Source organism: Mirounga angustirostris, unplaced genomic scaffold, assembly GCF_029215605.1.
Source record: "Mirounga angustirostris isolate CCGP_5_RB_7025 unplaced genomic scaffold, mMirAng1.0.hap1 SCAF_6, whole genome shotgun sequence".
In the NCBI taxonomy this organism is placed as follows: domain Eukaryota; kingdom Metazoa; phylum Chordata; class Mammalia; order Carnivora; family Phocidae; genus Mirounga; species Mirounga angustirostris.
In genome coordinates, this window is record NW_026991714.1 from 39,585,950 (window position 1) to 39,601,342 (window position 15,393).

Sequence of the window (15,393 nt, forward strand, 5' to 3'; positions counted from 1 at the left end):
CAGAAGGGTAAATATTCTCCACACAAAAGTGAATTGTCAGTGCTGTCTCTCACCCCAGAGTGCTATTCTTTGTGTCTCAAGTGTGTTTGTCCCCCAGACGGTGGAGAAATCCTGTATTGAATGCATGTTTTCCCAGCCGTTAATGACGTTTTTTTTTTTTTTGAGGACTTACTTGACTGAGTGATTTTCTTTCCTCACTTTCCACACAGACACTGGATTATGCTGCACGCACCACATGAGCCCACCATTTCATGTTTATCTGTATGTACCGTATGTCTTTTATGTACATTAATTTTCTCAGCTGGGGTGTATGTACCTCTAGGACTTCTTTTAACCTGCCCTGTGGAATGTGTGCCATACTTCTCTGTGACTCTTTCCTCGTTTAAATTCTGATCTCCCTAAGACGGCTTTCAATTCTTCCATGGCAGGGGGTAAAAATGTCAGTCTTCAGCTTTCTTGAAAGAAAACTGTCAGAAAAGGAAGGGCGAGGGCATTTTTCAGTGTTGGTTGTGTGAGGTCCTCACAAGCGAAGTGGAATGATGGCTTGTAAAGACAGCGCCTCAAGGGCCTTCAACTCTCAGTAGGTAGACTGAGATTAACAGGTTAAAACTAGGAACTGGGGGGCGCCTGGGTGGCTCAGTCGGTTAAACGTCTGCCTTCGGCTCAGGTCATGATTCCAGGGTCCTGGGATCGAGTTCCGGGTTGGGCTCCCTGCTCAGTGGGAGTCTGCTTCTCTCTCTCCTCCCCACTCAAGCTCTCTCTCGCTATCTCTGTCTCTCTCTCTCAAGTAAATAAATAAAATCAAACAAACTAGGAATTGTTTTCCCTGTAGTGTAACAACTGAGTTTATCATACATGCTAGCTTTATCATCTTCTATTGAGATTCTCAACGCTTATTCTCCCCCAACGTATTTGAGGAACATGGAGCCTTCCAATCACTGCTGAATGAAAGCACTGCCATTATTTCCAACTAGGAGGGGCCCGGGGGTAGACATGAGGTGGCAGTGGAGTCTGGAAAATCTTCCATTTGATTCTCCTATTCATAGACACTTACTGTAAGGGGCTGGGATGTGGGTAACATTGTTCCTCGATAGAACCTGTAGCCTGTGAGAGTTACTGATACACAGCATTATTTACTCTTTTGTACTTAAGCCCAATCCTGTAGATTTTTGGCTAACAAGGTGGAATAATTACTCACTTTTCTGGGAAATCAGAATTACTCTGTAGTGAAATAGAATATTACTACCTCAATGCTGCTCTTTTCACAGTTTTCTTTCTCAGAATAAGTATTTATTGCTGTTTTATGTGACAACACTTTTATTAAGTTTAGAAAGAAGATGAACAAATGTCTTATCCTTTTTTTTTTTTTTTTTTAAAGATTTTATTTATTCGTCAGAGAGCGGGAGAGCATGCACAGAGGCAGGGGGAAGGGTAGAGGGAGAGGGAGAAGCAGGCTTCCCGCGGAGCACGGAGCCTGATGTGGGGCTCTATCCCAGGACCCTGGGATCATGACCTGAGCCGAAGGTAGATGCTTAACCGACTGAGCCACCCAGACGTCCCTCTTATCATCCTTATGAGGACCATTTCCTCATTGTCTGTATGTATGCTCAGATAATTATCAGGTGATCTACTTTCCAGGAGGTACCCAGGCAATAATGCTGATTGTCCTAGGGCTTGAGAGGCTGTTATGTTTGTTTAGATTTTTTTTTTAAAGTGTTGGAATTCTTGTAGAATAAATATTTATTAAAAACATGACAACTAAAAAAAAAATTTTTTTTTTTAATAGCTAAGAATGCCTCTCAGGAAACCATGTTAAGAGATCTTCAAGAAAAAATCAATCAGCAAGAGAATTCCTTGACTTTAGAAAAACTGAAGCTTGCCTTGGCTGATTTGGAAAAGCAGCGAGATTGCTCTCAAGACCTTTTGAAGAAAAGGGAGCATCACATTGAACAACTGAACGATAAGTTAAGCAAAATAGAGAAAGAGTCCGAAGCTTTACTGATTGCTTTGGAGTTAAAAAAGAAAGAATATGAAGAATTGAAAGAAGAGAAGACTCTGTTTGCTCGTTGGAAAAGTGAAAATGAACAACTTTTAAGTCAGCTGGAATCAGAAAAGGGAAGCTTGCAGAGTAAAATTAATCACTTGGAAACTTGTCTCAAGACACAACAAATAAAAAGTCACGAATACAATGAGAAAGTGAGAACGCTGGAGATGGAAAGTGAAAATCTCAGTGTTGAGATCAGAAACCTTCACAATGTGATAGACAGCAAGACTGTGGAGGTAGAGACACAGAAAGAAGCTTATGCAGACCTGCAGCAGAAAGCCGAGGTCTCAGACGAGAAACACAAGAAGGAAATAGAGAACATGCGCTTGAAGATTTCTGAGCTTACCGGGCAAGTGGAAGATCTCGAACACAAGCTTCAGTTATTGTCAAGTGAAGTCATAGACAAAGACCAGCGTTACCAAGACTTGCAGGCTGAATATGAGAGCTTCCAGGATCTGCTAAAATCCAAAGATTCTTCTCTCGTGACAAATGAGGCTCATCACAGAAGTCTTTTGGCTTTTGAACAGCAGTCTGCAATGAATAATTCCTTTGCAAATATAATTGGAGAACAAGGAAGCATGCCTTCAGAGAGGAGCAAATGCTATCTAGAAGCAGACCCAGGTCCAAAAAGTTCAGCCACCTTACAAAATCGAGTCATGTCTCTTGAGTTTTCATTAGAGTCTCAAAAGCAGATGAACTCAGATCTACAAAAGCAGTGTGAAGAACTGGTGCAAATCAGAGGAGAAATAGAAGAAAATCTCATTAAAGCAGAGCAGATGCATCAAAGTTTTGTGGTTGAAACAAGTCAACGCATTAGTAAGTTACAAGAAGACACTTCTGTTCATCAAAATGCTTTTGCTGAAACTTTAGCTGCCCTGGAGAACAAGGAAAGAGAGTTCCAGCTTTTGAATGAAAAATTAGAAACTGAGCAAGCAGAGATTCAAGAATATAAAAAGAGTAACCATTTACTTCAAGAATCTCTAAAGGAGCTACAACTCTTGTCTGAAACCCTGAGCTCGGAGAAAAAGGAACTGAGTTCCACCATTTCTTTATACAGAAAGGAAATTGAAGATCTGACCCAAGAGAATGAGACTCTTAAGGAAATTAATGCAACCTTAAATCAAGAGAAGATTAACTTAATCCAAAAAAGTGAGAGTTTTTCAAACTGTATAGATGAAAGAGACAAAAGCATTTCAGAGTTATCCAATCAGTATGAGCAAGAAAGACTTATTTTACAACAAAGATGTGAAGAAACAAGATGTGCATTTGAGGATCTTAGTGAAAAATATAAAGCAGCTCAAGAAAAGAACTCTCAATTAGAATGCTTGCTAAATGAGTGCACTAGTGCTTGTGAAAATAGACAAAAGGAATTGGATCATCTAAAGGAAACATTTGCAAGGGAACACCAAGCGTTTGTAACAAAATTAGCCTTAGCTGAAGAAACAAACCAGAATCTAGCACTGGAGTTGGGGGCAGTGCAGCAAGATCTGAGATCGGAGATTGCAGATATCCAAAACAGGTCCGAGAGTGAGGCGGATGGTTTAAAGCAAGAAATCATGACCTTAAAGGAAGAACAAAGTAAGATGCAAAAGGAACTTAATGCCTTAGTACAAGAGAATGAGCACCTGATGACATTAATTGAGATGAAACAAGAGCATGAGATTCTAGAATCAGAGCCAATTAGCGACTCTGTGGTCGGAGAGAGTGAGATAAATAAATGTCATGTTCAACTTCCGATGGATCTTGAAGTTAAAGATCCTTCTCTAGACTGTTATAATGCACAGTTGGTACAATTAGAAGCTAAGATGAGAAATAGGGAATTAAAACTTAAGGAAAGCGAGAAGGAGAAGCAATGCCTACAGCACGAACTACAGACGATTGGAATAGAATTAGAAACTGGAAATTTGCAATGCGATGCCCAGTCACAAGAACTTAGTGGCCCTAAAGACTGTGACGCAGGTACAGAAGAAAAGTATATTTCAGTGCTTCATGAGTTGTCAGCAAGTCAAAATGACAATGCGCATCTGCAGTGCTCTCTCCAAACAGCAATGAGCAAGCTGAGTGAGCTAGAGAAGATGTGTGAGATGCTGCAGGTTGAAAAGCTTGAGCTAATGTCTGAGCTGAATGATTCAAGATCAGAATGTATCACAGCAACTAGTAAAATGGCAGAGGAGATGGAGAAACTAGTAAATGAAGTTAAAATAAACGACGAAAATGGCCTTCTCCAAGGTGAGTTGGTGAAAGAAATGGCGGAAGGTGAATCTGGTGAACGACAAAATGAGCAGAAACGTGTGTCCTTAAATCCTTTGGATGACAGTAATTGCTATGAGCACTTGACATTGTCAAATGAAGTTCAAATGCACTTCGCTGAATTACAGGAGAAATTCTCATCTTTACAGAGCGAACACAAAATTTTACATGATCAGCACTGTCAAGTGAGCTCTAAGATGTCAGAGCTACAGTCTTATGTGGACGCATTAAAGGCTGAAAATTCGATCTTGTCAACAAGTCTGCGAAACTTCCAAGGTGACTTGGTAAAGGAGGAGATGCGGGGACCCGAGGAAGGGCATTTTCTGTCATTATCATTCTCTTGTGTGACTGACAGCCCTAGCCTTACACGTTTGGGAGAATCTTCTTTTTGCAAAGACCTTTTAGACCAGACAGGAGAAACATCACTTTTGAGTAATTTAGATGGGAATATTTCAGCAAACCAGTCTAATATAGAGGAAAGATCTTGCTGCAGTCCGGAGAAGGAGAATCTGACCAAGAAAGAAATTCTGTCTGCCCCAGTGAGGAGCATTGAAGAACTTGAGACTCTCTGTCAGATGTACCTGCAATCCCTCAAAAAGCTAGAAGACAAAATCAAAAGTCAGGAGATTATGAAAAATAAGGAGATTAAAGAGCTCGAGCAGTTATTAACTTCCGAAAGGGAAGAGCTCGACTGTCTCAGGAGGCAGTATATGTCAGAAAATGAACAGTGGCAGCAGAAGCTGACAAGCGTGACCATGGAGATGGAGTCCAAGTTGGCAGCAGAAAAGAAACAGACTGAACACCTGTCGTTTGAACTAGAAGTAGCACGACTCCAGCTACAAGGTCTGGACTTGAGTTCTCGGTCTTTGCACGGCACCGACATAGAAGATGTAAGTACCTGGGATTTACATGCTGTTTCTCCAGTTACATGCCCAGCAGGTGCTCGAGAAATGTTTGTTGACTTGAAATCTACATTAAATCAAACTTAAAATATTTTTAGAGTTCAAGGGTATAAAAACAAACATATACACACACACACCAAAAGTTTTTTGGTTTTTTGTTTTTTTTAAACAAAGCACAACTTTAGAAAAATTAGTAAGCCTGATTGGGGTGGGGGTGGGGGGATGTAAATTTCTATGATGATTCCACTCAAACATTTACATGTAGGAAATTACTAAAGATGTTTTTTAAAGTCTCCTGGAGAAAATTATATTATGGAGTCAGAAGTCATCTTGAGGATATGTATGTGTTTTCACTCTTTGTGAGTGAAATAATAACTGTGGTAATAAACCATAGTTAAATATTAAATTAGAGTATGGATGGCAATATGATACGAGTTTTAAGTTTTCTTGCCATTTTCAGACTATTTCATTATTAGTTAAAGTCATGAAACTAAATGCAGGAGTTTATTACATATTACTGAGTAATTTTCTTATCAGTTTGCTCTGTTACAAATCTATGGTTTGTTATCAGTCCTTTAAAGAGACATCTCTTATTGGGATATGAAATTGTTAAGTCATAACTTCGCCCTTTCTAGTCTATCAGCTAAACTAGTAATGCTGACCCGTTGACAAGTCTCACTTGATTCCGTCTGTCTGCCTCAGTAAATTAGGGAGGGCAGGTGGTGACATGATGGGTCGTAGTGGTCACAGCAGCAGATCCCCATTTTATAGATGAGAAGAAGGTGAGATCCAGACATGTAATTTATCCAAGAATATGAATAGTTAGTGCTGGCTCTGTGATTAAGTCCTTGGGCTGGGGATCTGGTCATGAAAACTTCTCTCAGTGAAGAATATCGTAAATGCTGAAGATGTAAGCTGAACATTTTATGTGGAATTTGTTAGCCTCTTATTTGATAATCACAAAAAGAAATTTTATATTTAGGCTACCAAGGACATTTCTAGCAAGAAAAAAATATGAAATTTAAATGTTACAATTTAGATCAAATAACTGATCTGAAGGGTTTGTCTTCATGATCAATACCTTACCCAGTGCCTTGCCTGTGGAGAACACTTATTGAATGTTTGTTTAATTGTGTTGGGTATTTGGATTGAGAGAGGAGAATGGGGTGGGAAATATGCCATTTGAAGAGATGTGTTTAGCAGAGGCAAGAAGCCAGTTTCTATAAAGTAATAATTAAGCCTATTTATTCTATTTTGATTCCTCTTGAAAAGTAAAATGAATTCTCATTGTATATTACAACTACAGGCTCTTCGGGGTGGAAACAATAGCTGTGATGTAAAAGAATCAGAAGAATATACTTTGGAAACGCAAGAGAGAACACCAAAGCGTGACATTCATCAGATTTGTGAAGAAGGTGTTCAGCAGGACCTCAATCTAGAGACAGAAAAAATAACCAAGACCAGTCCAGTCAGATTCACACGAGAATGGTCTAGGGAACAATCCCCAGAAGCCAGTTATGAGACTCCAGCTGAAGACAGAACCCAGGGCTGTTTAGAACGCATTTCTGAATTGTCACTTTCTGGTCCTAATGCTCTGGTACCTATGGATTTTCTGGAGACTCAGGTCACCATTCAGAATCTTCAACTGCAGGTAAACGAGTCATCAAATGAGAATTTGAGGTTACTTCATGTCATAGAGGAACGTGACAAAAAAGTTGAAAGTTTACTAAGTGAAATAAAAGAGTTAGACTCAAAACTCAATTTACAGGAAGCACAAGTAACCACCAAGATGGAAGCATGTATAGAGTTAGAAAAAATAGTTGAGGAACTCAAGAAAGAAAAATCAAACTTAAGTGAAAGATTGGAATCCTTTTCTTGTGACAACCAGGAATTACACCAGAGAACAGAAAGTTTAGAAGGTCTCAATTCTAATTTAGAAATAGGTGCAGATAAATTGTCACATGCAGTTATTGAAGATAATGTGGCTGAGGTGAACGACAACTGGAGAGAGCGATTTCTTGATGTGGAAAATGAGCTAAAGAGGATAAAGTCTGAGAAAGGTAGCATCGAGCATCACGCCCTCTCTGTGGAAGCTGACTTAGTGACAGTTCAGACAGAGAAGCTATATTTAGAAAAAGACAATGAAAATAAGCAGAAAGTTATAACCCGCCTCGAAGAAGAACTCTCTGTGGTCACCAGTGAGAGAAACCAGCTTCATGGAGAATTAGATACTTTGTCAAAAGAAAATAAAGAACTAGATCTGATGTCTGAGAAGATGAAGCAGAAAATACGTGAGCTCGAATCTCATCAAGGTGAATGTCTCCATCACATTGATATGGCTGGAGCAGAGGTAAAGGACAAAACACAGCTTGTTCAGACGTTGTCCTCTGACGTAACTGAGCTTTTGGAAGAGAACACTTGTCTCCAGGAGAAGCTGCAGAGTTTGGAAAAGGACTCACAGGCCCTGTCTTTGGTAAAAAGTGAGTTGGAAATCCAAATCGGACAATTGAATAAAGAGAAAGAATCACTTGCAAGGGAATCTGAAAGCCTGCAGACCAGACTGCATGAATCGGAACACGAAAAGCTGACCATCGCCAAGGCCTTGGAGGATGCGCTGATGGAGAAGGGTGAGGTTGCAGTGAGGCTGAGCTCAACGCAGGAGGAAGTGCACCAGCTAAGAAAAGGCATTGAGAAGCTGAGGGTCCGCATTCAGGCTGATGACAAGAAGCAGCTGCATGTTTTAGAGAAACTGAGAGCGAGCGAGCGTAAGATTGATTCGCTTCAGGATAAAGTCGAGAACCTTGAAAGAGAACTGCAGATGTCAGAGGAAAACCAAGAGCTGGTGATTCTTGATGCTGAGAATTCCAAAGCAGAGGTGGAGACCCTAAAAACACAAATGGAATTGATGACCAAAAACCTGAAAGATTTAGAATTAGACCTTGGCACAGTAAGGTTCGAAAAAGAAAATCTCATAAAACAACTACAAGAAAAACAAGGTCAAGTGTCTGAATTAGACACATTACTCTCTTCATTGAAAGGTCAGTTAGAAGAAGAGGAGAAAGAAAAAATAAAGATGAGAGAAGAATCCAAAGCTGCATTGGAGATGCTCCAAACACAACTGAAAGAGCTAATTGAGGAAGTAATAGCCTTGTGTCGTGACCAAGAAATCCAGAAGGTCGAAGAACAGAGTATAGACTCCTCGGTGCAGGAAATACATCAGCTGAGGAACAGCATTGAACAGCTGAAAGTCCGCCTGGAAGCTGATGAAAAGGAGCAGCTCCAGGTCTTGGGAACACTGAGGGAAAGTGAACAGCACGCCGACTTGCTTAAGGATAGAGTAGAGAACCTTGAAAGAGAACTAGAGATATCCGGGAAAAACCAAGAGTGCGTGATCCTTGAGGCTGAGAATTCCAAAGCAGAGGTGGGGACTCTAAAAGCAAAAATAGAGGAGATGGCCCAAAACCTGAAAGATTTGGAATTAGATCTTGTCCATGTAAGGTCAGAAAAAGAAAATGTGATAAAAGAATTACGGAAGGAGCAAGGACGAGTATCTGAATTAGAAGTATTAAATTCTTCCTTTGAAAATCTATTGCAAGAAAAAGAGCAAGAAAATGTACAGATGAGAGAAGAATCTAAAACAGCAGTGGAGATGCTTCAAACGCAAATAAAGGAGCTAAATGAGAAAGTGGCGGCCTTGTGTCATGACCAAGACACCTGGAAGGCCGAAGCACAGAATCTGCGCAGTCAAGTAGATGCTCTTGAACACGAGAAGGCTCAGGTACTACGAGGCCTTGACGAGGTCAAGAATAATTACCTTAATGTGCAGGCTTCTGCAAATGGCCTCCTTCAACAAGTAGAAGATTGCAAACAGAAGCTAGAGGAGAAGGAGGAAGAAATCAGCATACTGAAAAATCAAATTCAAGACCAAGAGCTGCTCACCTCTAAACTGTCCCAGGTGGAAGGAGAACAGCAGCTTTGGAAGAAGCAAAAAGTGGAACTGGATAATCTGCTGATGGAATTGGAGCAGAAGATCCAAGCGCTGCGATCCAAAAATGACACTTTGCGGGACACCTTAGAAGCACTACAGAAATCTCACAAGGATCTGGAGAAAGAGCTTGAAATGACAAAAATGGAAAACGTGTCCTTTGTTGAAAAAGTAAGTGGCCTAAGCTATGTACGTTTGAATATGTAGTCATGAGGGAGGGAAACCACTGTGTGAATCAGATTTCCTTCTGGACAGTGTCTGCCGTATGGGACCAAACTCTGTAAAGGTTTTAAGTTTGTGGGACCTTGAACTTTGGGGGCGTTGAATTGGCTCCAGCAGCAGTGACTCTTTGCTTTGGCACACATTTACATGGGACACTTCTATGGATTAGCCCAGGTTTTCATTGTGGCACCTGGGCATGGGAGAAGCTTTGGGTTAGGCATAGTTCCTGGTTCTAATTATAGTTTTCTTTTTTATAGTACATTAGAGTCCTAGCTTTCCAGTACTCAGCTGGGAACTCCTGTCAAGGAGACTGTAACAGTTACTAGTGAGGATCAGGCCGGAGCCCCAGTGCCCCTGCCCTGCCTTTTTGCCTTTAGGAGAAAGTACTATCAAAGGGGCTGATATAACAGTAACCAACAGAACCCTCATGCCTCCCAGGACATGTCTCGGGGATTTTGTGCTTTCAGCCCCTCTTATACCTTCTCTTTGTGCAACCTCCTGTTTGGTTAGCTGGTGGTTAAAGGGGAAAATCTGCCATCAGGGGGCTCAGTTAGTAATGAAAAATTTTTGCCCTGTAGGCTTATATACTGATCTAGGAAAATGATTGCTTCAAATTTAATATTTGCCCAGTAAAAACTGAAAGAAAAAGGAGTGTCCAGAAAATGGGATCAATCATAACCCTATAATATTTTCCAGGAATTTCAAGTTTTGACACAATTTGCAAGAGATGGCAGTTATGATAGAGATCATTTGGCAAATTCTTCCAGGCTCTCTCAACGTTAGGGGCAAATGCCAACAATAGGGCTTTAACTGGTTTTAACTAATCCTACGCATGTTTCTTGCAGATTGGTATGGCATTGGGGGATTAGTAGAGATCCCAGAACTGATAAAAAATAAGGCGCTACCTCATACAATGGTTTCTAATGTTTATGTTTAATACAAATTAATACCTTTATGAAGGATTTTAAGACTTAGTAATATTAGCTCTCCTTGTCATTGCTTTCCTTATTGCTGTCTTCTTTTATTAAATCTTGGCTGAGAAGAAAAGGTAAGCTTGCCAGTAGGTTTTGAGGATAGTAGTTGAGCGGATTAGTAAAGGGAGGATTAGCCCGGTTCCATTTTATTACTGAAGGTGAAAGGAAATGTTATGAGTGTGTTGTATCAGAGTGATTAATTTGCACAAAACAGGCAACCCAAAGCAGATCCTAACAAAAGATGAAATTTCAGGTAAACGCAATGACTGGGAAGGAAACCGAGCTGCAGAGGGAAATGCACAAGATGGCACAGAAAACAACAGAGCTGAAAGAAGAACTTATTGGGGAGAAAAATAGGCTAACTGAAGAATTAAATATAATGTCGGAGGAAATAAAGAGCAGCAAGGTAAGTTTCTCTGTGACGTGCTCATGATGCTCTGATAATGCAGTGCACACCCTCTCCCTGTTTGTTTTTTCTAAGACCTGGAATGTACCAGACTTTTTTTAGCTTTTGAAAAAAATAGCCCCACACTTCAGTCACAATGAGACTTGCACTCATCTTCACCTTCCAACCCTGTCGAGAGCCCAGAAGAAGCCCCAAGCGGCTTCAGCACACGTGAAAATTCCTGTCATGGAGCCCAAATATTTTACATGAAAGGCGAGCCTGGTACTACATTAACTCGCATCAGAAATAGATTTCCTGCAGCTTTCAACAGGTTTATCGGCTTTTCTAGCCTGCCTCAGATGGGGAGCCAGAACGTTGCCAGAGACAGATGCCCTGATCTTGCTAAGAACTGCAAAGTCAGGGGAAGTCACAGAGAAGTGTAAAGTTGGAACAGTCTTGGGATGTTATTTTAGGGCAGGGTTCCTGTGGCAGATCTGTAGCATCTGGGCCACCCCTCCCCACCGCTGTTTGCAGAGCAGACATTGCTGATTCATGCCCTCCCCTCCTCCTGAAACTCTTCACACTGAGTCCCATGGAGCAGCTACCATGCACACAGAGCTGGCAAGTTCAATGAAACCTGTTTGCCAAACCTGGTTAAACGGTGAACACTCGCATATCCATGATGTCCTCGTGCACATTCATCCCTGGGAGGTACTTAGCAAAGGGTAATGAGACAGAGTTGTGATTGCGACCCAGAGCAGTCACAAAGAGTTGACATGCTATTGGTCAGGGCCTGTGTAAGGAGTTGGGGAAATGTGTCCTTTAAATGCAGTATTTAATCTAATGAAAATCGAAAAGGTTTGGCATCTCATCTCAGCAACTGACTCATGGAATTTTCTGGCAATGCTGCGTGGAAGGAGTTTGTACGAATAATATTTGAGTACTGCACCTGCTGGAATTTCCTTTGGTACTGAGCAGCTTGGGAGTATCCCAACTCGAATCTGGTTTACAGGCTCTACTTTAGAAGGCAAAGGGAGGTGTTTAGCCTCCAGTCCATAGTGCTGTGCTGTGGTTTCTGCACTCAGAGAGCTTACGGTCTAGACACACGATAAGTCATTAAATAGGAGCTATAGAAGATAAGCATAAGCTCGCAAGTGCTATAAATCAAACAACATTCTTTTTTTTTTTTTTTTTTTTTTTTAAGATTTTATTTATTTATTTGACAGAGAAAGACACAGCGAGAGAGGGAACACAAGCAGGGGGAGTGGGAGAGGGAGAAGCAGACTCCCTGCTGATCAGGGAGCCCGATGTGGGACTCGATCCCGGGACTCCAGGATCATGACCTGAGCCGAAGGCAGTCGCTTAACCGACTGAGCCACCCAGGCGCCCCAATCAAACAACATTCTTTACGGCAGACTAATTGGGAAGTGGGATGTGTGGGGAACCTAAGTTAGGTAGGGAGGTCAGAGAATGTCACCTGCAGGATGAGGGCTCAGCCGTGTGAGAAACAGTGCAGAGGAAGGAAGTTTCTAGGTCTAGAGAGCAGTGTGGCAACATCTCTGAGATTGGAAAAATCTTAGTTTTTTTTTTTTAGAAATTGAAAGGAAGCCATTATGAGCTAGAAAATGATACGAAAAGAGATTAGAGAGAATTAGAATAAAATCTAAAGGGATGCCAAATACATGAGGCTGGAGTTTAAAGGGAAGGTTTAGGGTGGCTAGTTTGGAATCTAGGTAGTATTCACAAATTGGGGGAATGGTAGAAGATACAGTTGGAGAAGAGAAGGTGGTTCGGTGCAGAGACCTCCGCATGCAAGAGAAGATGGAGGAGGAGGAGCCAGCAGAGAGAACAGGAAGGTGTGATGAGGTGAGCAAGGAGTGGAGGGTCTCAGGGAGGGAAGAGCGGTCAGCAGCACCACATACTACCTAGAGCTTGGACGGGCTGAAGAATGCTCCTTGGATTTGCAATGGGGAGTTTGCTGAGACCATGGAAAGCGATTTGAGGAGGAGGTGGGCTAAAACCAGGTTGTAGGGCTTGAGTCCATGGAGATGAGGAAGTCAACGCAGCGTGTATAGAAACACATAGAAGCAGTCATTTGGGATCAGGCCCGGAGAACACAGGGGCCTTCGGAGCTGGAGTTCTGCCTGTCTCACACAGTGAAGGGAGAGAGGGACAAAAGAGGTGAGGGCATTTGGAAGGAAATTCTCCCAGTGATAGAACATGTAATCAAAGCTGGTCAAGGAAGAAAACGTAAGTCTGGAGGGGCTTGAGTGTGACGGTGGGGATGGTGCGGGTACTGTTGATGATGTCAAGGAATTTCTGCAGTGCAAGCACTTCAGTAAAGGAGCCTGGAAGCCTAGGAGGGCACGGTCCAGACTGGTTCAGCTAAAGCTGGGTTCTTAGAGAGTCTGTGGTCCTAGTGGATGTGACCTTGGGGGTGGTTGGGCTGGAGTAAAAGAACTTGTCATTGGAGGTGAAGTCAGTTTCAAGTGAGCACATCACTAAGGGTTATAGCACTATTCTATGTAGATTTTTTCTTATCTGTAAATTCTTTTTCTTTTTTTTCGTTTCAGTACTCAGTATTTCCTAAAGCTATATATCCAGGTTCCTAATTATTTTCCCATGATTTTTTTACTTTTCTCATTAGGGTCAACTGAAGGAACTCATGCTAGAAAATAGTGAATTGAAGAAGAATTTGGATTGCGTACAGAAGAACCAGATGGAAAAGGAAGAGAAAGCGCGAGAAGAAATAGCTGAGTATCAGCTACAGCTGCAGGAAGCTGAAAGGAAACACCAGGCTCTGCTTCTGGATACAAACAAACAGGTAAAAACTTGGGGTTTGGTCCCTGGAGGAGCCGGAGAGTGGTGTGTGGACCATGGTAATGAGGCATTTTTTACAAGAAGGTCAGTGTTCTGCATTATTGCATAATACAGTCTTCTGAAGGGTCCCATCATATTACCTGCAGGGTCTTCCACAGTTACCTCACAGGTCTTATTTTAGGACGTGAGCTTTTAAAATATATTTCCTTCCATCTTGGAATAGATTAATAGCAGAGTCCCAAGGATTATTTGAAATGGTCCTTGGGACAGCCGTTTTCATTATTGTTTGTTTTCCTTGAAATTTTTTTAGCTGAGCCTCCTGACTAAAGTAACGTTTTTCCATCTTAGCATGAAATGGAAATCCAGACATACCGAGACAAACTGTCTTCTCAGGAAGAATGTCTCAGCTCGCGGAAGGTGGAGGTAGATGTCTTAAAGTCCAGTAAAGAAGAACTCAGTAATTCTTTGAAAGCTACCACTCAGATTTTAGAAGAACTGAAGAAGACCGAGGTACGTTCCTTTTGCATGACTTCATGACTTAGAATGATTCATACAGGTAATGGTGGTTTTCATCACATGGAATGAATGCTTTCATTTTAATTGTTATGGCTTTTTTTTTTTCGGTAGTCAAAAATAAAAGCATCAGTTCTCTGCTGAGTTATTTCTTAAAAATCAGTGGATGATCTGTGGTCTCACAGCTTATGCATTGTTCAGTGAATCCTCTCAAATTAGAGGATGGTAAGAGACTTTCTCGAGATGGATATGAAGATCCAGGTGATAGCAGATTAGGGCAGGCCTCTCCAGCTGTAGATAATAATTTCGTGGGTAATTCCAAAGTCTTATTTGATGGGTCTCTAAGTTCACTGCTGTCACCAAACCCACTTTTCCCATGGCTCATGGGGAGATCAAGAAACACTTGGTCATGCACACATATATGTACGCTCTCCTCTTCCTCTCCATGCAAGGGTCATAAAACTTTCTCCTTTACAAAAAAAAGGTGAACTGTAGTCTTGGGATTGTTCCCCCAATTATAGGTGGTGCTACAGTAATTCTACTTCTTAGAAAGAGAGGCTTTTTGATTCCTACAGATATTTTTCATAAGATGAATACCATCTAGGATATATAATAAAGAACCTGGAAGAGAAATATCTACAAAGGTCTTTACTTCAAGGTGATTTAAATTGCAAAAATTATGATATCGCGTATCTCATACATTGAAACAAAAGTAGGGGTAAACTTCTTATGTCTGTAGCTCTTAAATAATTCTCAAGGTGAAGGAAATATACCAATAAAATACAAACTAAGAAAAGTCAAGATAACATTCATGATCACTAATGTTCTGCTGCTACAAAATGAGACATGTTAGGTTTCATAACAGAAAGAAGAGCTTCAGGTTTACTTTTTTATTTGCTCACTTTCTGCCTTTAAAAAAAATTGAGGTAAAATTGGTAATAAAATGATACTTTAGTTTCAGGTATGCTTTCTGCTCATCTAATTGTTGACAGTTCTATCGTGGGGAATGTCTGTATTCACACATACTGTGTACAAAATAGCTCGTTGTTAGTTGAGCCCACTCAGATTGCAGAAATCTACTTGCAACATGAATGTGATGCTCAGGTTCTTTGTTTTTTTTAAATAGTTTGGTCCGCCTTTGTATGGTCATGATCTCTTATGGGAAACTCTTGGAGCTAGCTTGTTTTAGAAGTCTGCATTTTTTAGATATTACATAATACGATGCATGTGCCATATATTACATAATATCCCAGCAAGGTATGGGGTAATACTTCATAATCAAATTCATATTTCTGCAA

At 41.0% G+C, this 15,393-nt stretch overlaps 1 protein-coding gene across 1 annotated transcript in view; it reads left to right on the forward strand.

Moving 5' to 3' along the window:
- The window catches only part of CENPF (centromere protein F), a 57,340-nt gene that overhangs the window by 31,933 nt on the left and 10,014 nt on the right, over positions 1-15,393 (forward strand). The window contains exons 12-16 of the mRNA XM_045877226.3: positions 1,787-5,184; positions 6,503-9,352; positions 10,631-10,783; positions 13,410-13,586; positions 13,931-14,092. Coding sequence (XP_045733182.2) covers positions 1,787-5,184; positions 6,503-9,352; positions 10,631-10,783; positions 13,410-13,586; positions 13,931-14,092 — 6,740 coding nt within the window. The remainder of the gene's footprint in view (positions 1-1,786; positions 5,185-6,502; positions 9,353-10,630; positions 10,784-13,409; positions 13,587-13,930; positions 14,093-15,393) is intronic.